Genomic DNA, 22,954 nt, shown 5'->3' on the forward strand with positions numbered 1-22,954 from the left:
CAGCCTGAAGGTGACAGATCTCCGCTTATTCGCAATGCAGGGGTAAGCAAATAACTATTTGGATAGTACAGCATTTTCTTTACTCAACACTAGGGGCCCTATAATACATAGATTTGTAAAATAAAATTCCACAACTTTTCAAAACTGTTTTAGGCCTGACATTTGCTGTTTTTAAATTGCCTGGCATTTCCTGGTTATTACGGGGAAATCGTGGCCTAGTGGTTAGAAAATGCGACTCCTAACCCTAGGGTTGTTGGTTTGAATCTCGGGCTGTCAATACCATGACTTAGGTGCCCTTGAGCAAGGCACCGAACCCCCAGCTGCTCCCTGGGCACCGCAGCATAAATCGCTGCCCGCTGCTCAGGGTGTGTTCACGGTGTGTGTGTGTGTTCACTGCTGTGTGTGTGCACTTTGGATTGGTTAAATGCAGAGCACGAATTCTGACTATGGGTCACCATACTTGGTTGAATGTCACGTCACTTTATTCGTGAACTTACAGACCTTAAAAGCAACTGATGCATGCTCAAACTGCTCCACCAATGTGATTACGCGAATGCTCTGTTACTTCTCCCTTTTGTACTCACTTGCCGGAGCCGTTACCCCGCTTTGTTGGTACTATGTACCAGTGTGCACTTACACTGTGGTTACATATTATGGACACATCTTGTTAATATATAAGTACACAGGTATTAGGGACACTTAATAAATTGTATATTATTCATAATTTGTATTTATTAGAAGAATCAGAATCCGAATCAAAATGAACTTTATTGCCAGGCACTGTTGGGAATGTTACTTTAAAAAAGTAATTAGTTATAGTTAAAAAGGAACTGAGTTAGTAACTGATTTACTCTATAATAAAAGTAACTCGTTACCAGGGAAAGTAACTATTTGTGTAACTGTTTAAAAAATTTGGAGCAGTTTTCACAAGTCAGTTAAAATGAGTAGAACAGACAGGCGTTCTTACATAATTTTCAATATTTATTGCACGTCAACAGACAGCAAGAGTTTTATCCTGCACTTCCAAGTATTATCTTTGTAATAAGTGTTTTTGGCCACTAGCTTTGTAGATGTGTTTGTCACATGTTACATGTACACATTATATGCATGTTCTTGCCCTTGACCACAATGAATTTGAATTAGTGCTTATATCTCCACCTTGAAAATGCCACCTTTTCATCGGATTGCTCCTGACTCGCCATCTCTGCGGCTGCTGTGAATCTTGCGTGCGTGCGTGCGTGCTTGATGCCGCTGGCGTAAAAACACTGTATGAAGTTATTTTTGATTCAAAACAACTGAACACCTGTGGCAGTGCCAGAGATGCTCACAAGTCTCTGAGCTAGAGTCCAAGTCAAGTCTCAGGTCTCTGAGCTAGAGTCCAAGTCAAGTCTCAAGTCTCTGAGCTAGAGTCCAAGTCAAGTCTGAAGTCTCTGAGCTAGAGTCCAAGTCAAGTCTCAAGTCTCTTTATTATATTAAGTCTCTGGTTATAATGAATGTTGCATCACGTACAGCGACCCATCCAAGCTGCTTAGAACACTGCATAGCTATATATAAGGAATTCAAAGCATGTAATATGTGTAACAATATTGAACTCCATATACATTGGGAAGAAGGAGGCGGGAACCTGCGCACAATCAAAAACATTTTAATATTCAAAAATAAACAAAACAGCGCGTCAGCCCCTCACGGCGACTGACGCGCACAAATAAAAGCAAACACATAAAATAACGTCCCAGGCCTGGTCCTCTCTCGTCCTCCACGGTCGTCACTCCAGTTTTATATCCTTCCATCTCCTACGTGGGACTCAAGACCGGCGGTGGGGCGCAGGTGTAGCTCATCTCCAATCACTACACCTGGCCTCACTCCTCGTTCCCACGCCTCTCGGCCCCGCCCCACTCGCCACATACCCCCATCGCCCCTCGCAGGCCGGGGGGTACCCTCGAGACTGCGCTCTACTCCCCCCCCCCCCCTCCCTCCGGGGGGGACCGCTCACGGGGACCTGCAGGAACCTGGGGGTAGGACAGACGAGGCGAGAGAAAAGGAGATGGAAGGAGGAGCGACAAGGACGAGAGAGGGGAGAGAGGAAAAAAAAAAAATTCCGGTTCCCAGACGCACTGCTGCTCGGCCCTCCACCGGCTGGGTGATCACCTCCGCGGTGCCCGGCGGTGGCACTGGACGGCCCTCGGCGGACGGCACGACACTCCTCCGCCGCCCGGTGGACGGCGACGGCTCCTCCGATTTTGGGCAGCGGCAGGAGTCCCCCGTTCCCTGCCCCTCCGGATTCAGTCACGGAGGCGGCAGGCTCCAGCCCCCTGGCGAATGGCGCCGACTCCTCCGCTCCCTCACGGACGGCAGCCGCCCCTCCATATCGTGGGCAGTCGGTAGCGAGCTCGCCCGTCCCCGGCAACTCGCTCCAGCCCACCGCCTCGAGCGTCCCCGGCGGCACATACCTCGCCTGCTCGAGGGCACCGCGGATTCACCACAGCGGCGAGGGATCTTCAGCAGCGCGTCCCTCCTTCTCCCGGGCTTCGGCACCACTGTAACAATATTGAACTTCTTATACATCGGGAAGAAGGAGGCGGGAACCGGCGGACAATCAAAACATTTTAATATTCAAAAATAAACAAAACAGCGCGTCAGCCCCTCACGGCGACTGACGCGCACAAATAAAAGCAAACACATAAAATAACGTCCCAGGCCTGGTCCTCTCTCGTCCTTCACGGTCGTCACTCCAGTTTTATATCCTTCCATCTCCTACGTGGGACTCAAGACCGGCGGTGGGGCGCAGGTGTAGCTCATCTCCAATCACTACACCTGGCCTCACTCCTCGTTCCCACGCCTCTCGGCCCCGCCCCACTCGCCACAATATGTTATTATGACACCTCTATCTATTAGCATATAGTATCAGCTTTGATTTTGGTATATAATCAGTGTAAACAGGCTATTGCAACATGAAAAAAACACCAAGAATGCTTTACTTTTAAGTTAATATCTGTATTTTGCATTGTAGCATGAACACACAGTACAGTACAGACCAAAAATTAAGAAAGACCAAATATGGTCAAACATCACATTGTAGCTAAATGCAAAACGCTATTGCAACAAACCAAACAATGTGAAATATACGAAGAGTTCAAATGCAAAAGCCTTTTAAGTGCAATCTGAAATTTTCTTCTAGAATGATAATTTTTATCAAGCTCGTATATTTAAGTTCAATAATTTCACTTAAATCACAATGCAAAATAGTTGTCATTTAAGTGAAATTACTGAACTTAAATATACAAGCTTTATAAAAATTATTATTCTAGAAGAAAATTATGATAGAGAATCCTCAATTATTTGTTATTAACTTAGTGTCTGGATAGCACAACATTCAAACGCTCAACATTTTTAGAGTGAATGTGAAGCAACTGACCAACTTATGGCCTGTAACTTGTTAAGAACAAAATGTTTAGAAATAATAAAATAAAAAAATCCAAAGGATGAGATTAGACTGGTTAACCAGGCCACAAAAACATTTCTGGCTTCTAGGTGTCCTTCAGTGGCCTAAGAACTAGAAAAGTCTTAAGCAACAGAATGGTTACATTTCAAAAAGATCAAGCTTGACAGTGTCTTTGCACTAAGTCTGGCTCGGTGAGGGCGCATTATAAGGCCTCCATGACTAAATACCCTTTCCACTGGTGCACTTGTGGCAGGAACTGCAAGCAGTTTCATAGACACAAGATAAAGCCTTGGGAAGACCTTTGCATGCTTTTGCCAGAAATCCATACAGTCAACTTCTTCTTCAGAGCACACCTGGATATAGCGAATGACCTCATCTTTGCAGGATGTGTGATGGTCTGCATTTTTCTTGGTACTCTTCTTGCGGTAGCCAGAGAAAAGACGTGGAGTTTTAGCAGGTACTGCTGGCTCCTCCTCATCTTCTCCACTGCTGCCCTCAGGTATGGTGACTTTCTGAGCCTCAACCAAGAGAAGGTCTGAAAATATTCCACAAAAATGATGGTTCGTTACAATATTATGACGTTAATACACTAAATGCACAGTGGTGATGCTTAAGTCATGAATCAAAAAGTAAGACAAGATTTTAATATGTTAGATGCATAATGTGATGATAATCTTTTAAATCTGTTAATGTGTATTCACCTACCTATCATCATCTTCTTCACCTCACTCTTGACTTCATCTGGTGTGAGGACATCTTGTTCTAGCCAAAAGAGGCAGAATGATGGGTCTAGTAGTGCAGACAACATGTAGACCATATCTCCAAATGGAAGCTCTATGGAGGGTTGTGCTGTTTCATCCATTCTGACATTTGCAAACATCCCCTGGAAACGGCGTTGGAGTGACATCTGCAGTGCTTTCACTAACAGGGGCGGATTTAGACATTTTGGGGCCCAAGGCAAACACAGACATGGGGCCCTCTACATCTCTTGTTTCCCTCCTTTTGTCAATCCTTATTTAAAAAAAAAAAGCCCTACTTGTTACTTCTCTTCAGCAGTCTTCACACAGCAATGATGTATAAACATCTGCCGTGTTTCCACTACCGAGCTAGGACCGGGCGTGCTAGTGCGTGCCAGTGCCAGGGCCAGTCGCGTTTCCACTGTCACTTCCGGGGCTTGATCGTGCCTCGCCGGGGCTTCCTCGGGGCCAACGGCCAGGGTTTTTTGGCCCGACGAAAACCTTGAGCCAAAGCGGACCAGCTGGGGCTAGAGGAGGGGTCATGAACAAAGGCGGAGTTTCTCCGTGTCTAGAGAGCGTCAGCGCGGATAATTTCAGAAAGATAACAGCTTTAACAGCAGCATTAACGACGTTTTAAAATAAGTTGAGCTCAAAACTCACTCTTAGTTCGCAGCAAGTGTTTGCTTGATCCGATGTGGATTATAATCACTAAACAAGGCAGAAATATTTATAAGCGATGTAAAAGACTATGCACGCTAAACATTAACGTTACACAGTAAACATGCTAAATATGACCGCTTGGAGAAATCAGACGTCAGCTTCTTATTCTCTATCACAATTGTGTATTTATTAAGTAACATTTTATCTGTCGTCTCGTTTCAAGAGTTTAGCTCCACGTTGCATATCATCAAAATATAATAATGATTTTTGTTCGGGAGCTTTTATAAAAATAAAGAGTCTGCGCCGAGGATCATTTAAGAAAGATAACAGCTAACACCAGCATTAAACACTTTTTTTTTTTAAATAAGTTGAGCTCAAAACTCTCTTTCAGTCAGCAGCGAGTGTTTGAAATAACTTGATCCAATGTGGATAATCACCATACAAGGCAGAAATATGTATAAGCGATGAAAAAGATATGCACGCTAAACATATTACCATAGTAAACATGGTAAAATATGACCGCTTGAAGAAATCAGACGTCAGCTTCTTATTCTCTATCACAATCGTGTATTAAGTAACTTATATTATCTTTCACAAGCCTCGTCTCGAGTTTATCTCACGTTGCCTATCATAAAAGAATATAGCCTAATAATGTTTTTTGTTCGGGAGCTTTTATAAAAATAGAGATATTATCATTCATTCTAAATGTGACGGCTATACTGTGGCTAATAAACAGAGACAGACTCGACTGAATAAGCAGGCTATTGTCATAAGCGTTAAAAATAAATAAATAAAATAGAAATAAGTGTATTTATGTGTGATTAATTTTGAGTCCTGATAAATTAAATCAATTCTATAGTTAAAACATCGATGATTTTGAATTTGAATATATAACAAAGCATGCAAACAAACGGCCTCTTTTAAGCCCTGGCTCGCACTGGGCCGACAGTGGAAATGCGGCTAGTGACTGCTAGTACTCATTACTCATCAATTTTCCTAAAATCTTTTTGCTTTCTTCCTGTTTCTTCCTTTTTTCAGCACCGCTTGGGTAGCTTCGCTTCATTTTTACTGTCAACACTCTCTCTCTGTACACAATGTCTATCACTGTCAATCACTTCTTCTTCGTCAGTTTTTTGGCGCATTACAGCCTTGTCACTTTCGCAGATGCGCAGTAAGTGAAATAATGGAATAGTCCAATGTAGTGAGGTGGGGGGGGCCCTCCTGTCTGCGACACTAATGATTTGATGCCATTTTTCGCAAATGGAGTTTTAGAAATATATATTTTGCACGAAGTAAAAAAAAATAAAAATCTTTAAGCAAGTTAATGGGGCATTTTGGGGGCCCCTAGGTAGCTCGGGGCCCAAGGCAATTGCCGACCTTTGCCTAATGGTAAAGTCCGCCCCTGTTCACTAAGCCAACCAGGTGACGAGATGCATTCAGCATTTGGATGAGGTGGCTGTTGAGTGAGAGTACACAAGGTAGAGCCGCACTGACAGTCACCACCTTCTCTCCTTGTGTAAGGTCTGTTGCTTGCAGAAATGGGGTTAAATTGTCCACAAGCTTTTTGAGCTGACTCCATTCTCTGGATGTTAAGCACAGACCTTTATGTCCTTGGGCTTCCAGGAGAGAGTTTAGGCTTTGGGGATCCAGGTCAGTGACTGCCTCCACAAGGCGAAGAGTTGTGTTCCATCGTGTGGACACAGCTGAGGGGATGCTTCGGTTTGCTCCATACTCTGCCTCAAATGCTTCCTTCAGTCTACAAGTAGAATGGAGTAAACTGCAAAATTTTGTCACTTTTGCCATTGCACTGTTCAGAGTTTTTGTCTCCTTAAGTCCATCTCTTACAACAAGCTGCAATGAATGTGCAAAGCACTGCAGCCGCTGCTGCCGACAGCTGCTCTGGATGGATTCCACGTCATCCTGGTATTCCTCACTTACTTCCTCCCACATGCAACTGTTTCCCAGCTCATCTTCATCATCATCTTCATTGTTAGTTTTAGCAGAAGGGAAACAAACTGTGAAGGCTTTCTTCATATTTGAGGCATTATCGCAGATGATGTAATCCAATTTATGTTTTATATTAAAGTTGTCACATATCTCCTCAAATTTCTCACTTATTCTCTCTCCAGTGTGTGACCCAGTGAATCGTTCACAACTTAGGAGAACTGTCTGCAGTCTTCTTGGGCAGTCTTTCTCCTCCACTTCCATGAAGTGGGCTGTTACCCCTAAGAAGCCACGCATGCTCCTGTCAGTCCAGATGTCCACTGTCACAGACACATTGTCAGTCTTTTGTAGTTTACATTTTATCTTGGACTCTTTTTCTGCTACTATCTCACTCAGACGTCTGGTTACGGTGCTTCGACTTACTGGGCAGTATCTCTCCTCTACCACTGACATAAAATTCCTGAAGCTAGGATTGTCAATCAAAGATAGAGGTAGGTTGCATGAAATGATGAGGTCCTGTATTATGGATTCAGTAATGGCCTTCTGTCTGGGATGCCCCTGGCTGTATAGCTGCACACCTCTTATCTGGCTTAAGAATGAATCAATGCTGCTCTGTCCCTGTGCACTGGACCCTTTCTTTGCTTTGTTGAACTCATTAAACCTGAAGATGTCATCGATGAATATGAAAAGACAACAGGTAAGATGCTTATCTTATAGCTAACAATTTTATGTGCAACAAAGCCCATCCGAAACCACAAGGTTCTGAACTGAGGGTATCATGAAAATATTGCAAAATTTATAAGCAACAACTAACTTTTTTATACGATTAAATATTTTTTTCAAACTCAGACTCATTGCCCTTGGCTCATTTTCTGTGAAGAATATATATCTTCTCAACACTGTACGGGGCTAATAAAAGTGTGGAAATTGTAGGTCCTGTGTACCTTTACGCTGTCTTCCTTTTGTCAGGGCCTGCTGTTTTCTCCCAAATGGCTTAAAAAACACACTAAATGGTATTTTTTGAAATTCAAAAAAGGCCAAAAGTTTTCTGTGATTGGTAGGTTTACATTAGTGTAGGAGGATAGATTATACAGTTTGTACATTAGTAAAACCATTAAGCCTATGGAGAGTCCCAGTATTGTGAGGTCTTCACAGTGAATGATCAGCCGGGTCGGGTCAAAATCAATTACTTCGGGTCCTGGGTCTGTTTAACATTGTCTGTTTAACATATGTATGTAATACCCGTCATCAGATCAGACTCGGAGAAAACCCGGCTGTGATCAGACACTGCTTGTATTTTTTTTGTAACTTGCAACTTGTAAAATTAGGACACTCAAAATAAAATGTTTTAGGTTGATCCAGCTAGCGCGCAGGTGCAGTCTCAAGCGCGTGTCATGTTTCTATGGCAACCAGTTAACAGAGCTTCAGTGAGGGACCACCAAACCGCGCTTTAGATTTTACAATATAAATTAACCGTCTTGTATAATCTTATGTTTTAGTGTTCAAATTCAGACTCGATGCAGAACAGAGAGCACGGAGATGATAGCAAATAAATAATGTCAGCGGTCATGGCACTGAACAAGCAATCATTATAGAGGACCTAAAATTTCTCCCCACTTTTTGAAAAGGGGTCCTACAGAACACCATACAACAAGCTTTAAACAAACGATCATTTATTTTTCTTAAGGAAGACAGACAGTCGGAGTTAACGTCATGCTGAGCTAAACATGTTTACTGACCTGTCAGGATGCGTTTTCAGATGCCTGATAAAATTTGATGTGGTTGAGCCTGAATCTTTTATCCTGATATCGCATATTTTGCATTGAGCGCTTCTTCTGTTTGTGCCGTCCTGTTTGAAGTTTTTAAATCCAAAGCTAATAATGAATGGCACTGGCACAGCAGTCGACATGTTTGTTCGTTCGTTGTCCTCTGTGTGGCTGCGCCCGCGCGCAGCAGATAGTAGTACGTCACGTGTTACGTGGGCAGGTTAAAGGTAACGGAGGGAGGGAATAACAGCAAGCTCATCAGACGTTTACTAAAAATTAACATTGTTCACGAGTCCCGCAGCTCGAGTCCGAGTCGAGTCTGAAGTCTTTCGAGGACGAGTCTCAAGTCGAGTCTGAAGTCACTGTGTGTGCGACTTAAGTCACACTCGAGTCCGAGTCTCAAACTCGAGTCCCCATCTCTGGGCAGTGCGATTTGTAGTTGTAAAGAAAAGCCACACATGTGTATCAGTAAATTTGAAGTCACAGAGATAAATGTTTTAAGAGTTGCAAACCTGTAGACTTTTTTTCTCTCCCACAAACACAACACAACAGTTACACCTTCTCAAATTCTTCATTGCAGGTGCACAAATCCTATTCTACAAATCACACATTTAGAAACTCGTACGCTCACATTTTTGAAAAAATTGCTGCAGTGAATGTGGTGCAAAACGCATTTACTCACCCGCATTAAGAAATGTGAAGTTGTGGAGAAATGTTGAACATCCGCAAATCAATACGTGAATTCATCAAATGAGAGTTGCACACTTGTAGAATATTTTCTCAGAAATGTCTTGTATATTTTTCTAACACAAACACAAAGTACATAACTACATCTGCTTGAATCTGCTGCGATGAATCTCAAACACTGTTTTTGGCTTACAAGTGACAAGTTTCGCGCTCTCCCTTTTGCACCGAGATATTTGGTTCAAAAGTGATTTGTGCATCTGTAGAGGTAGTGGGCGGGAGTGTTTAGAGATTAGAGAATTTCAGCCAATCAGAAGAGCTACTTCTGATTGAATTTGAGAAGGTGTAACTGTTGTGTTGTGTTTGTGGGAGAGAAAAAAAGTCTACAGGTTTGCAACTCTTAAAACATTTATCTCTGTGACTTCAAATTTACTGATACACATGTGTGGCTTTTCTTTACAACTAAAAATCGCACTGCCCAGAGATGGGGACTCGAGTTTGAGACTCGGACTCGAGTGTGACTTAAGTCACAGGTGTTCAGTTGTTTTGAATAAAAAATAACTTCATAACACTGGCTCTGATTGGCTACCATGAAATACCTGACTCTGCCTTAGCCAATCATAATCGCTTATCTCGTTATTAACCCACCTCCTCACTCGCTGTGTGAGCCAGGGGTGCGTTCGGATTACATAGTTTATTAAATCAATGCATAGTAACACACAGCATTTAACGTCCAATAATGTTAACGGCGTTACAATGACGGGAAAATAAATTAGTTAGATTACCCCGTTACTGAAAAAAAAAATGTTGTTACGTAACGCCATTCTATTAAACGGCGTTATTCCAAACACTGTTGCCAGGTATGTTCACACATACAAGGAATTTGTTTTCGTGACAGAAGCTCCGCAGTGCAACATAATGACAGCGACAGAACAAAAAACACAATAAAAGAATAAAAAATACAAATATACAAGTATATTATGTGCAAAAATGTTTTAAATATAAAAAGTGAAGTGTGTTCCACAGTTATTATCAAGTGTTTATAAGATGGATTGCCTGAGGGAAGAAACTGATCCTGTGCCTCGTCGTTCTGGTGCTCAGTGCTCTGTAGCGTCGACCAGATGGCAACAGGGAGTGGCAAAGAGGGCGTGTGCTGGATGTGAGGGGTCCAGAGTGATTTTGCAAGCCCTTTTGCTCACTCTGGATAAGTACAGTTCTTGAATAGAAGCGAAGGTTGTACCGATGATTCTCTCAGCAGTCCGGACTACCCTCTGCAGTCTTCTGAGGTCAGATTTAGAAGCTGAGCTGAGCCAGACAGTTACTGAAGTGCAAAGGTTGGATTTAATGATGGTGGAGTAGAACTATTTCAGCAGCTCCTGTGGCAGGTTTAGCTTCCTCAGCTGGCGAAGGAAGGAAAACCTCTGCTGGGCCGTTTTCACAATGAAATCAATGTGAATGTCCCACTTCAGGTCCTGGGAGATAGTGGTGCCCAGTAACCTGAATGACTCCACTGCAGTAACAGTGCTGTTCATGATGGTGAGTGGGGGGAATGCAGGGGGGTTTTCCTGAAGTCCAAGATCATCTTCACTGTTTTGAACGTTTTAAGCTCCAGGTTGTTAAGACTGCACCAGACAGCCAGCTCTTTAACCTCCTGCCTGTAAGCAGGCTTGTCACCGTCCAGAATGAGCCCGATGAGTGTGGTGTCATCTGCAAACTTCAAAAGCTTGACAGAGGGGTCCTTAGACGTGCAATCATTGGTGTACAGGGAGAAGAGCAGTGGGGAGAGAACGCAGCCCTGGGGAGCTCCAGTGCTGATTGTACAGGTGCTAGATGTGTATTTTCCCAGCCTCACTAGCTGCTGCCTGTCTGTCAGGAAGCTGTTGATCCACTAACAGATGGACATGGACATGGAGAGCTGAGTTAGTTTGGGCATGAGGAGGTTTGGGATGATCGTGTTAAAGGCCGAGCTGAAGTCCACAAACAGGATCCTCATATAAGTCCCCGGTCTATCTACACTGTAAAAAATTACTCTTGAGGGTGTTAAATACAACCCATGAAAATCAGTTATAGTTTACTTAAGTATATGAGTTAGCAAGTAAAATTAAAAATAATGGGTACTTTGTACCTACACTATCTATTTTTTAACAGTATTAACTGCCAGCCTAAAAGAATAAGTAAAATTTACCCCTAAATATTAGCTTTGGCACTGCAAAGTGCGCAAGCGTCAACATCCAGGCGGGAATCGCGGGAGTCACCATTTTCCTTGTCATTGACGGTGGGTGAACATTTATTGGTGAACCTACAGGTACGTTTTTATTCAACTTGTTGATATCATCATCATGAATGCAAATGTTAAGTTGTTTAATGGTAAAATGTACATGAAGAATAGTAATTTCTCGGTCTCTGTTGACGCACCATCTGGTGATAGATCGACACGTTATAATTTGTTGTCAGTCAAGTTAGGATTGGAAGCGGAATACATTTTCCAGAAACGTTACTTGCCCCTGCGAATGCGAGCAAACATCTACGTTTATGATTTAAATATAGCTTCAATTATTGTAATGTTACATGGCTGAAATTCGTGAACAGCGAGACTGTTACACATGAGTGGTTTAACTTGAACAAGTGACGAGAGAGAGCAATGGATGGCTGATGTAACGTTACTATACAGACGACAAGGCATTCGGAGCAGAAAAATAGCAGTAAAGCTGTCGATGTGGTATGCTAGATAATTACTGTTAAAGTTTTCTTGCATTTATCTGTTGATATTGAGTTTTGTGTTAGAAGGGAGCAATTTATAAAAGCCATTTTCTTATTATCATCATTTACGGATTTATAATTAACGTTTGCCTTTTTCCGTGTGCGTTTTTAAATTATTGTCTGTTTAAAAAATGTGTTTTGGGGGTTTATACGATCCAAATTTATTGTCAAGTAACGTTAATCAGCCTATGTTTGAAAATCGTTGTTTGTATAAGTGCGTGCATCTTCAAATTCCTATGTTTGAGCAATGTGCTTCATTCGTGATAATTTATATTAAGTATTTCAAATGCAAAAATGTCAAACTTTTACTACTGTGTTGTAAATAATACTGTGTAACGTTAAACTACTAACTGTGTGCTGGTGCCTAAGTGTTAAGTTTATAAATTTGCATTACAGCTTATCAGCCTCCCACTGAGCACATGGTTAGCATTAATATGCAGCGATTAGCATGTGCTCTGCTAACGACAAAAAGCAAAGGATTGAAAATATGTAATTTTTTTATGTTCCTTATCTGATCTGTAACATAGGCCTAACAGTTGTAATGTTTTTATAATTGATTTATGTGTTTGAGTTAACTTGGATTTTCAAAGACATTGTACTAACTTCTAGTTGGTGTAATTATTAAGCAAAATATGAAAAATATAAATGGATATGAATATAAATTATGTACAATTCATTTTACAGGAGTGTGATAATTAATAATTTCAATATCCTGTTTCTGACAGATTTTTTTTCTGCTGCAGAAAGATCTATATGAAGAAGAAAGAAGAATTCATAGCAGTTATCAAGACAAATTAACTTCAGGTACCCAAACTAACCATTGAGTCAATGGATGTTCTAGCTTATTGGAAATGAATTGGCTATGTAACTTTACATCATCCAAACGATTGGATCTATTAAAACACTACAGATTACAACATGGGCATTTTAGTCAAAGCCAGTCCATACCCTGTCTCCATTTGAATTGCCCGTGCACCTTTAGGACATGGGGTGCGTTACGGACACATCTGTCCAGATTTCATCCACAGACATCTAATCCAGGCCAGCTCCTTTCATTCACATGCATAGTGGGTAAATCAATCCATTTCCACACAGAAAGGCAATATTTTGAGCACCTGGGTGGTCATCTTAAAAAGCATGAAACTGTGCCTTGTGTTTTCCGAGACTGTGATTACAAAACAAATGTTTACACAACCTTTCACAGTCATAAAAGCAGGAAACACAGCCCCCATTCAGTGGAAGATTTTAAGACCATTGTTTGTCAAGAACACCAAAGCCAGATTCATGAAGAAAGCGATTCTCTGGAAACTGAAAACTACTGTGGCATTGTCCTTAAGGAGGATAAAGACTTGAGCGAAACAATTGTCAAGAGACTGGGCTTGCTCCTTCTTAAATTAGAGTGCATTTTTAATGTGTCTAATACATGCATAGACGAAGTAGTAGAGGAACTTAATTTCCTTACATCGTCTGCATCTGGCCCTGTTATAAAAAAACATTATACTGAACACTCTAAAGAGGCTTGGCTGCATTTTCGAAAATTCTGTAATTTCAGAACTGGTTAAAGATCTTTGCCAGCTTAACCCTTTCTGTGCTGCTTTAGGATTGGACGGGCCTTTAAGTACACACTATAAAAGAGAACAATTTATGAAGGAGCATCTTTCACTGACTGAGCCAGTCGAGTAGGGGTGTCACGATTCTCCAAATCCTCGATTCGATTGCATTTTCGATTCTAAGGTCACGGTTCGATTCGATTCTCGATTTTTACATTGAGACAGTCATGAAGCTCTGTGTTCCTCTGGATGTCCAGCAATCTGTAGTCAAGGCAACTAAATGTGCGCTGCTCAGACCTTCAATAACTTTCTCTTTTACATTATTGTACATGGAGGGAATCACCGTAGCTGTGAGATGCGTTCTACTTGGGATTTCGTAGCGTGGCTCTAGCACGCTAATTAAATGCCTAAAACCGGAGTTTTCCACCACCGAATAAGGTCGCATGTCCACGGCTATGAATACTCCTACCGCACGCGTAATTGCATTTGCACGAGTTGAGTTGCTTGGAAGTTTAATTCCAAATGAAGACGGAAGAGTAGTTTGTGTAGTTGTTGGTTTAACAGATAAATCTATGTTTTTGTGGTGCCTGCGGAGATGCCCTGCCATGTTAGTCGTGCTGCCAGTGAGAGAATATGGTACACGCACATAGCACAGCTTGCAAACTGTTGTTTTTTTTTTGCCGACAACGCAAACGTTGTCAACATAACTCACTGGAAATCCAAAATACTTCCACACCAGCGACTTCAGTGAAAGAGGAGGGGATTCGAGTTCTGTCGATGGGTCTCCTGCATCTGCAGTTGCCATGCTATCTTTTGAGTGGCTGTTAGAGGAGGTTGACTCGGAGCACTTCAACACATGTGTTTTTTCTGCTTGGCAAGTAACCAGACGCAACATGGGGGCGTGGCAGCATCGACGATTCCATTTTTTAATTCGAAGTTTGAGACTGTGACTTAATTTCGATCGATTTCGATTTAAAATCGAAATCGTGACACCCCTACAGTCGAGTACATACTTGATTGCAGCAAGAATGCAACCTTACAGTATGTACCGATTCTCCCATTATTGTCTCAACTTTTGAATAATGGACACATTCAGGACACAATTTTACACAACAGGAGGCCGTTCAATGTGTCTTCAGAGTACAGGTCTTTGCATGATGGATCTTTCTACAAAGAAAACTGCTTTTTATCTGGAGATGAACTGAAACTCCTGTTGATTCTCTACATCGATGACTTCAAAATATGTAGCCCTCTGGGGACATCACGCAAGAAGCATAAAGTCACTGGCGTGTACTGGGTACTTGCAGACATCCCTGCTACTCTTCGGTCTACACTAAGTTCCATTTATCTGGCCATTCTTTGTAAGGCAGATGATGTCAAGCAATATGGATACCCCAAAATGTTGGAGCCACTGCTTAAAGATTTGAAATGCTTGGAGGATGATGGCATATTTGTACCAAGTCTGGGCAAAGTGGTGAAGGGCACTGTATTTGCCGTAGCAGCTGATAATCTTGGCGCTCACTCCATCGGTGGGTTTATTGAAAGCTTTTCTTCCTCTCATTATTGTCGCTTTTGCACTGGAAAGAGTTCAGACATCCAGGAACATGAAGTCAGAGCAGGAATGTTCCCTCTGCGAACTAAGTCCAGCCATACACTCCATGTCAAAGCAGCGTTGTCGGACACTGCAGAAGCTCATCATTGTGGAGTTAAAAGACAGTGTCCCATCTCTGACAAAGGGTTATCCCCCTGATGCTTTGCATGATTTGCTTGAAGGGATTTTTCCTCTTGAACTTGCACTGTGTCTTGATGTGTTAATTAAGAAGAAATACTTCTCTCTTCTTGAACTTAACTCTTCAATCCGTCGATTTCCCTACAAATGGAATGACAAAGTGAACGGTCCACAAGCTATCCCCCTGACTTTTGCATCACGTAAAAGTATAGGAGGCAATGCACATGAAAACTGGTGCTTGTTACGGATGCTACCTTTTATGATTGGCAACAAAGTGCCAGAAGAGGACACAGCATGGCAGGTTTTGATGACCTTGAAAGATGTTGTTGAGCTTGTCATGGCTCCTGTTTACACAGATAAGACACTAGGATACATGGAAAGCAAGATTAGTGAACACCGTTATAGGTATTTGGATTTTTTCCCAGAGGAGAAATTGAGACCGAAACATCACTTCCTGGAGCATTATCCTTGGCTCACAACCACTTGTGTTTCTCTGGACCATGCGATTCGAAGCCAAACACCGATTTTTTTAAAAGGATTGTGAGGCAGACTGGGTCATTCAGAAACATTCTCAAAACAATGGCAAGAAAACACCAATCAATGATTGCATACCACATCCATGATGCTAACATTCTAAGACCAAAACTCTCTTTGTCAAGAATGACTCAAGTGGCAGTGGAGGTTCTAAAGGACAGCATTAAGGAGTCTTTTGTAAATAAGTTTCCCAGGGAAGCGGTTGTGAGTATGACAAACAAAGTCACCATTTTAGGCACTGACTACTGTGTTGGAATGTTGTTGCCTTTTGGATCAACAGGAGGATTGCCTGACTTCAGAGAAATACTCCAAATAATCATTGTGCATGAAAGTCCTGTCTTTGTTCTGACGTTGCTAAGTGGGTGGTACCATGAGCACCTGAGATGCTTCAAAGTAGAGCCAAAAGGAGAGATTGAAGTCGTGCAGCATTCAGAAATGAAGGATGCATACCCCTTAGCTACATATAATACATTGCATGGTCGAATGGTGTCCCTAAAACACTTCATTTGAATATCAGAGTAGGTTTTTCAGTTTAATTATTCATGCCTTATTGTATATTAATCATGCCAAGTATAATAATTATAAAAAATGCAATCTATTTTTCTGTCTCCCTACAGCTGAAGACAACACATACCCCAAAGGAAATGTCCGTCCAGTTGCGCGTCATCATAGAAGAAAACAATATCCGAAAGTTGACGCTTCCATCAGGAATTCCTAACAAGGTGGAAGATCTTGTTTCAGAAATCATTGAGACATTCCAGATACATGGTGAATTTGGACTACTCTATGAGGACAAAGACTTTGGGAACCAGTTTTTCACTCTACATTCTACTTCCGACCTGGAAGACAAGGGCACTGTGAAATTGGTAAGAAAAGAGCCCTTGATAACCCTTGACTTGCATCCAGTAGATGAATCAGGACTGTCCTCTACACAAAGTACCTTGGAGACCCACCCTGTGGATGATGGTGAAGAGTACAGCCCTATTGCAGATGACGTTGAACCATCAAATTCACAAGATACCGTTCTTCTCCCAGAGTCATGTCGTTCTGCTCCATGGCCAGTGCAGTTTCAAGTGCCAACGTTTTCCCGTGACATTGAACTTATCCTTGCAGAGGCTAACAAGTCATATCATGCCTCTGGAACACATTTCCAGGATGCAAGTATTAAATCTGCAATAATGCAAGATTTAGCCAAAGCTGTATTTTCTTACACGGCCTATCCTTCAAGTATGCAAATATCCTCTGTGGCTGAAGCCCTTCTTGAAAAGTTTCCATGCCTAAAGGAGCCTGGGACCTTTGCAGGCACGTATGGCTGACAGCAACGCCTAAAGTACAAGATGCACAATTTCCGTGCCAAGCTGAAATCACAAAAATATACATATCCAGAATTAGAAGTAAACACATTGAAGAGGAAGCGACCAACCGATGCAGCACCAGCTAAAAATGTGAAAAGGCCAAAGAAAGCAGAAGTGAATTATCTCCCTCCGCATCCTGTTGGAGAAAATGAGGACACATTGGAAAAGGTGAGGCTTGAGTTAGTCGATGAAACTAAGAAGAAGAACAACGCAAAAGTAATTGAAGAAAAAATGTCAAAAACCTTTTCAATTAGAAGACTGGAGGTTGTGACCACCGGCCCTGCATTTTTATGTTCTTTTACTGATTTACTAGATCAAAGAGGAATTCAGACGTATAACAACAGTCTCCTTGGAGGAGACATTTATGCTGAATCTTGATGGGTACACACCACGTCTTCTGAAGTTGATGCGTGCCAAAGGAGGAGCATTGTGTACCAAGATGCATCCTCTCCTGATCACTGTAAATGAGGTATCTTTCTGTTTTATCTCATTTCACAAAAAATACAAATTAAAACTCAACACACTGAACTTAAAAAGATGTGTAAATAGACAAAAGCAAAACAAGCAAATTAAAAGATTAGTCCACTTTAAAAAAACAAACAAAAAAAACCCATAAATTTACTCACCCCCATGTACATTTATATTGTATTTATTTATTGCTTTATTTGTTGTTAACAATTTGATACCTATACTTGCCTTGAGTAGTGAGATTGGTTCCTAAACTTAGGTCTGCCAACAAGTCCTGAAGAACTGATTTCCTGTCGAGTTTAGCTCTAAGGATGCTTTAAATTTTTGTTCAATTGCCTGGTCCAAACAGCAAACCTTTCCAAGGAGTGTTTAGTATTAGTATCCACTGAATACTTTTGTTGTCATTTTTGAAATCGAGCATTTGTTGTCAGACTAATAATGTTTTTTTTATTTTTTATTATTATTATTTTTTTTTTGCCTGTTATTTGTCTGTTAGCATGTTTTCCTAAGTTGCAGTGCAGAGCTCATAGAGTCACTGTATTGGCTCTAAAATGCATGTCTTTGTAGTTCCAGAGTATTGAGAAAAAAAGGGATGCATGCATCTGTTGCCTCATTGAGTATCTTGGGGAAAATCAAGAAGAGCTGTTCCAAGACTGTCAGGTATGTTATTACATAATTCATAATTTCAAGTTATTCAAATGGATACACATTGTTTCATTTCCCTTATTGATCACTGTGATTTAGCCAATAAACCAACACAATACCTAGCCTTTGATAAATAGTCAGTAGTGCATTTAAAAATATATTTGTGTATGTATTTATTTACGTATTGTGATAGAAATATTTTGTCACATATGAAATGTTCAGAAAATGCAGACTAAGGCCATGACACACTGGCTGCGTGGCGTCTCTGCTGCGTGTCAGGATCATGGTGGGTGCCTCGCGTTTTCTGTGTCTTTACACACCAGTAGCGTGCCTGGGGCATAGAGGGAGACCGCTGACAGACCAGGATCTTGTCTTCATGACAACAATATAGGCAGGCCGATCCACCAGCTGGGAACAGTCCAGGAAAAGGTCCTTGAGAGTGATTTTGTGCCTCTTTGGGATGGCACCACGAGGCATCGTTCACTTGCAGAAAGCAAGCGTAGGTCTGCACCAGCGACTTTAGGTATATTGCTGCAGAGCCAGTGGTTATCTTGTAGGCAAACATCAGTACCTTGAATCTGATGCGAACAGCTATTGGTAGCCAGTGCAAAATTATGAAGAGAGGTGTGACGTGGGCTTTCTTTGGCTCGTTGAAGACCAGTCTCGCTGCTGCATCCTGGATCAGTTGCAGAGGCTTGATAGTACGTGCCGGAAGACCCGCCAAGGGAGCATAGCAGTAGTCCAGTCTGGAGAAAACAAAGAGCTTGGACAAGGAGTTGTGTGGCCTGCTCTGATCGGAAGGGTCTAATCTTCCGAACGTTGTACAAGGCAAATCTTCAGGACCGGGCCAGTGCAGCAATATGGCCTTTGAAACTTCACAAAACCTCAGGAGGATGTGGCCACGTGTTACATGCATATGAGAGGGATGCTATTGCTGCCTTCATGTAGCATTAGCCAGCATGCATGCAGAATTTTGACTTCACTGTAAATAAAAGGATTGCACGGGCCTACACGCAATGTCGCTGGATGAGATTCAGGGAATTTACCTGGAACCTCACAGTTTTCCACAAAGCATCATTTCACCTGCCCTGAAGAGGAGCTGTGGCCTTTTGCCCCCAGGAGACACAGGGAAACCCACACGAAAGGGGACAGAGAACCTCACTCTTTCTTTCTAAGCCACGGGTGTCAAACTCAGTCCCTGGAAGGCCGGAGACCTGCAGAGTTTAGATTCAAGCCTGATAGAACACACCTGATCCAACTAATCATGCCCTTCAGGCTCATTTGAAAACTACATGCCTTGTGTGTTTGAGAAGGGTTGGAACAACACTCTACAGGGCTCGGGCCCTAAAGGAATTTAGTTTGACACCCCTGGTCTAAGCTCTCTCAGTTATCAGAAAAAAAAGAACCACCCTGCCCCGTGTGAGGCTCGAACTCACGACCTTCAGATTATGAGACTGACGCGCTGCCTAACTGCGCCAACGAGGCCCGTGGGCTAAAGGGGGCCCGAACAGAGAAAAAGTAGCTTCTAGGTCCCTGGTTTCAGGTGCGGCTCGAACAGGCCATCTCTAGCCAGGCAAGGGTGTCAGGATGGCCGAGCGGTCTAAGGCGCTGCGTTCAGGTCGCAGTCTCCCCTGGAGGCGTGGGTTCGAATCCCACTTCTGACAGACCTATCCTTTGGCTGCAGACAGAGACTTCAGTCTTCTGCTACGTTGGGCCAGCAGGGCGTTAACTTTGACAAAACGACGCATTAGGCAAATGCTAGTATTAATTGGGCAGGCGTTGAAGACAAGGATGAGTTTTTAGACACTTTTTGAAAAGGGTTAAAGCCTCCGCTGCTCGAATTGAGATAGGCAGGCCGATCCACCAGCTGGGAACAGTCCAGGAAAAGGTCCTTGAGAGTGATTTTGTGCCTCTTTGGGATGGCACCACGAGGCATCGTTCACTTGCAGAAAGCAAGCGTAGGTCTGCACCAGCGACTTTAGGTATATTGCTGCAGAGCCAGTGGTTATCTTGTAGGCAAACATCAGTACCTTGAATCTGATGCGAACAGCTATTGGTAGCCAATGCAAAATTATGAAGAGAGGTGTGACGTGGGCTTTCTTTGGCTCGTTGAAGACCAGTCTCGCTGCTGCATCCTGGATCAGTTGCAGAGGCTTGATAGTACGTGCCGGAAGACCCGCCAAGGGAGCATAGCAGTAGTCCAGTCTGGAGAAAACAAAGAGCTTGGACAAGGAGTTGTGTGGCCTGCTCTGATCGGAAGGGTCTAATCTTCCGAACGTTGTACAAGGCAAATCTTCAGGACCGGGCCAGTGCAGCAATATGGCCTTTGAAACTTCACAAAACCTCAGGAGGATGTGGCCACGTGTTACATGCATATGAGAGGGATGCTATTGCTGCCTTCATGTAGCATTAGCCAGCATGCATGCAGAATTTTGACTTCACTGTAAATAAAAGGATTGCACGGGCCTACACGCAATGTCGCTGGATGAGATTCAGGGAATTTACCTGGAACCTCACAGTTTTCCACAAAGCATCATTTCACCTGCCCTGAAGAGGAGCTGTGGCCTTTTGCCCCCAGGAGACACAGGGAAACCCACACGAAAGGGGACAGAGAACCTCACTCTTTCTTTCTAAGCCACGGGTGTCAAACTCAGTCCCTGGAAGGCCGGAGACCTGCAGAGTTTAGATTCAAGCCTGATAGAACACACCTGATCCAACTAATCATGCCCTTCAGGCTCATTTGAAAACTACATGCCTTGTGTGTTTGAGAAGGGTTGGAACAACACTCTACAGGGCTCGGGCCCTAAAGGAATTTAGTTTGACACCCCTGGTCTAAGCTCTCTCAGTTATCAGAAAAAAAGAACCACCCTGCCCCGTGTGAGGCTCGAACTCACGACCTTCAGATTATGAGACTGACGCGCTGCCTAACTGCGCCAACGAGGCCCGCAACTTTTTTTTTTACACACCTACACCTACGCCTACTGATAAAGGACACCGTCAACAGTATTGACGGCAAAATATACCATGTTTGACCAGTGAAATATTTGAAAATCGATAATTATTTATTTTAATTTTTTTAGTTACATTTATATCTGAATTTGTCAACCTATACACTTTCAAACATCAAAGTGTCATGAATTAATATGTATTGTATACAAAATGACATATTAACATATTTTCCTATTATATTTTGCCTGGAAACGCTTCCAACACGCGTGCGTCGCGTGAAAAATAGGCGTCGGTTCTATTTCTAGCATGCATGCGTTTTCTGCGCGACGCACGTCTCACGCAGGCAGTCTGCAAGCTCTAACCTGTTAACATGGGAGCTGAATTAAAACAGACATGCCACGCAAACAGTGTGTCGCCGGCCTAAGGATGCTCAGGTCAAAGATCATGTAAACTTGCTTAACATAGAACTTATAATCACATGATTAGCTCAGATCATTAAAAAAACAATCATAATGAAAATACTTGACATTGATTTTTACTCACATATTTAGATGCATAAATTTCATGTAGACTTTTAATCTCATATACACATTGATCAACAAACTTAAAGTTCAAACTTACTTGCTTGACACACAAGAACAAACCTCATTGTTTTTTTACAGAGGCTCAAACATGCTGTGAGACAAGAAAATTAACTTCATTAGGTGTAACGTGTCAAGCAAGCATGCTTCAGCTTTAGTTTGTCTAAATTGGATGCTGCAAACATTGTTTAATTAATAATTGTGTCATTATGGGATACTCAGGTGAAGAATTTGGGTTTTGATTTTTGTTACTCATTTTTATTTAATTAAGTGCTGATTAATACAGAAATCCTGCGTGTGAGCAAACAATTGGCATTAACCAAGAAAACGACTGTAATCAAACATGCTAATTTGCTTGAACTAACATAAAACCTTTTTTTTTTTTTTTTTTTCAACAGGAGGATGAACTTGAAGGCCACACAAATGAAATAATGAAGTTGGTGGTTATTCACAATCCCGCAGTTGAGGAGGACCCAGCAGATGTGTGTGTTGTAATCGAGGGCATCAAAGTGCTGAATGGTTGTGGAAACAAAACCACAGCATGCATACTGTTGATGGGATTGATATATGCCCTCAACCTTGAATATCCAAAAAAAATGAAGTACACCTTTGAAGTCTTCCAGAAACTTTTTTTGAAACTTGACGGAGCAAAACTGCTGAAGAAGGTCCAAAGCCTCAAGTATAAACTAATGGAATGAGCTGTTTGTACTGTAAGTTCAGCCTCAATGAAAACTGTTTTATTTGCAAATGGTAAATGTTCAAGAAGTAGCACGTTATATGTAATGTGAGTTATATTTGAAGTTTAATGTAACTTAAAATGTATTGTTTTACTTTTAAATAGTAATTGTTAAAAAAGTTAAATGTAATGAGTTTTATGTAATATGAAGTTGTATGTCACTTAAAATTGAATGTAAGAGCATTTTTTGCACTTAATTAGTTTTAAATGAAGTTTAAATGTTTGTATCGATGTAGAATGCTAGTCTTTTGAGGTAAATGAGAGCATTTCAGTCTCCTTTTATTTTCTAGAGTTGCAAGTATTGTAGCCACACATTAAATCTAAACGCATATAGTTTGAAATGGTTACGTGAAGAAACAGTATTTAGGAGTTTTGCCTCTAATGTATGTTTTTTCATCTTATTTTTGAATGTAA

General features: G+C 42.0%; 1 protein-coding gene, 1 long non-coding RNA gene and 3 other non-coding genes across 5 annotated transcripts; 2 read left to right on the forward strand and 3 right to left on the reverse strand.

Moving 5' to 3' along the window:
* Positions 1-3,471: 3,471 nt before the first annotated feature.
* On the reverse strand, positions 3,472-4,361 carry LOC127972307 (uncharacterized). The gene is made up of 2 exons (XM_052575733.1): positions 4,148-4,361; positions 3,472-3,977 (listed from the first exon to the last, which is right to left on the reverse strand). The coding sequence occupies exons 1-2, from the start codon at positions 4,347-4,349 to the stop codon at positions 3,565-3,567; spliced, it is 615 nt and encodes a 204-aa protein (XP_052431693.1). The 5' UTR covers positions 4,350-4,361; the 3' UTR covers positions 3,472-3,564.
* Positions 4,362-12,735: 8,374 nt separating this feature from the next.
* LOC127972357 (uncharacterized) lies at positions 12,736-22,319 on the forward strand. Its single transcript, XR_008157075.1, has 3 exons — positions 12,736-12,797; positions 18,197-18,289; positions 22,203-22,319. It is a non-coding gene; the product is annotated as an uncharacterized LOC127972357 (long non-coding RNA).
* On the reverse strand, positions 19,686-19,759 carry trnam-cau (transfer RNA methionine (anticodon CAU)). Its single transcript has one exon. It is a non-coding gene; the product is annotated as a tRNA-Met (tRNA).
* Positions 19,856-19,938, forward strand: trnal-cag (transfer RNA leucine (anticodon CAG)). The gene has a single exon. It is a non-coding gene; the product is annotated as a tRNA-Leu (tRNA).
* trnam-cau (transfer RNA methionine (anticodon CAU)) lies at positions 21,144-21,217 on the reverse strand. The gene has a single exon. It is a non-coding gene; the product is annotated as a tRNA-Met (tRNA).
* Positions 22,320-22,954: the final 635 nt, after the last annotated feature.

The sequence above is a fragment of the Carassius gibelio genome, chromosome A4, assembly GCF_023724105.1.
Source record: "Carassius gibelio isolate Cgi1373 ecotype wild population from Czech Republic chromosome A4, carGib1.2-hapl.c, whole genome shotgun sequence".
Taxonomy (NCBI): Eukaryota; Metazoa; Chordata; class Actinopteri; order Cypriniformes; family Cyprinidae; genus Carassius; species Carassius gibelio.

What these genes read in the sequence shown, in the direction of transcription:
- LOC127972307 (XM_052575733.1), bottom strand. Translation starts at nt 4,349, where the DNA reads ATGTCACTCCAACGCCGTTTCCAGGGGATGTTTGCAAATGTCAGAATG. An exon ending in GGTGAAGAAGATGATGATAG is followed by an intron (nt 3,978 to 4,147) that starts GTAGGTGAATAC and finishes GAATATTTTCAG; the next exon opens with ACCTTCTCTTGGTTGAGGCT.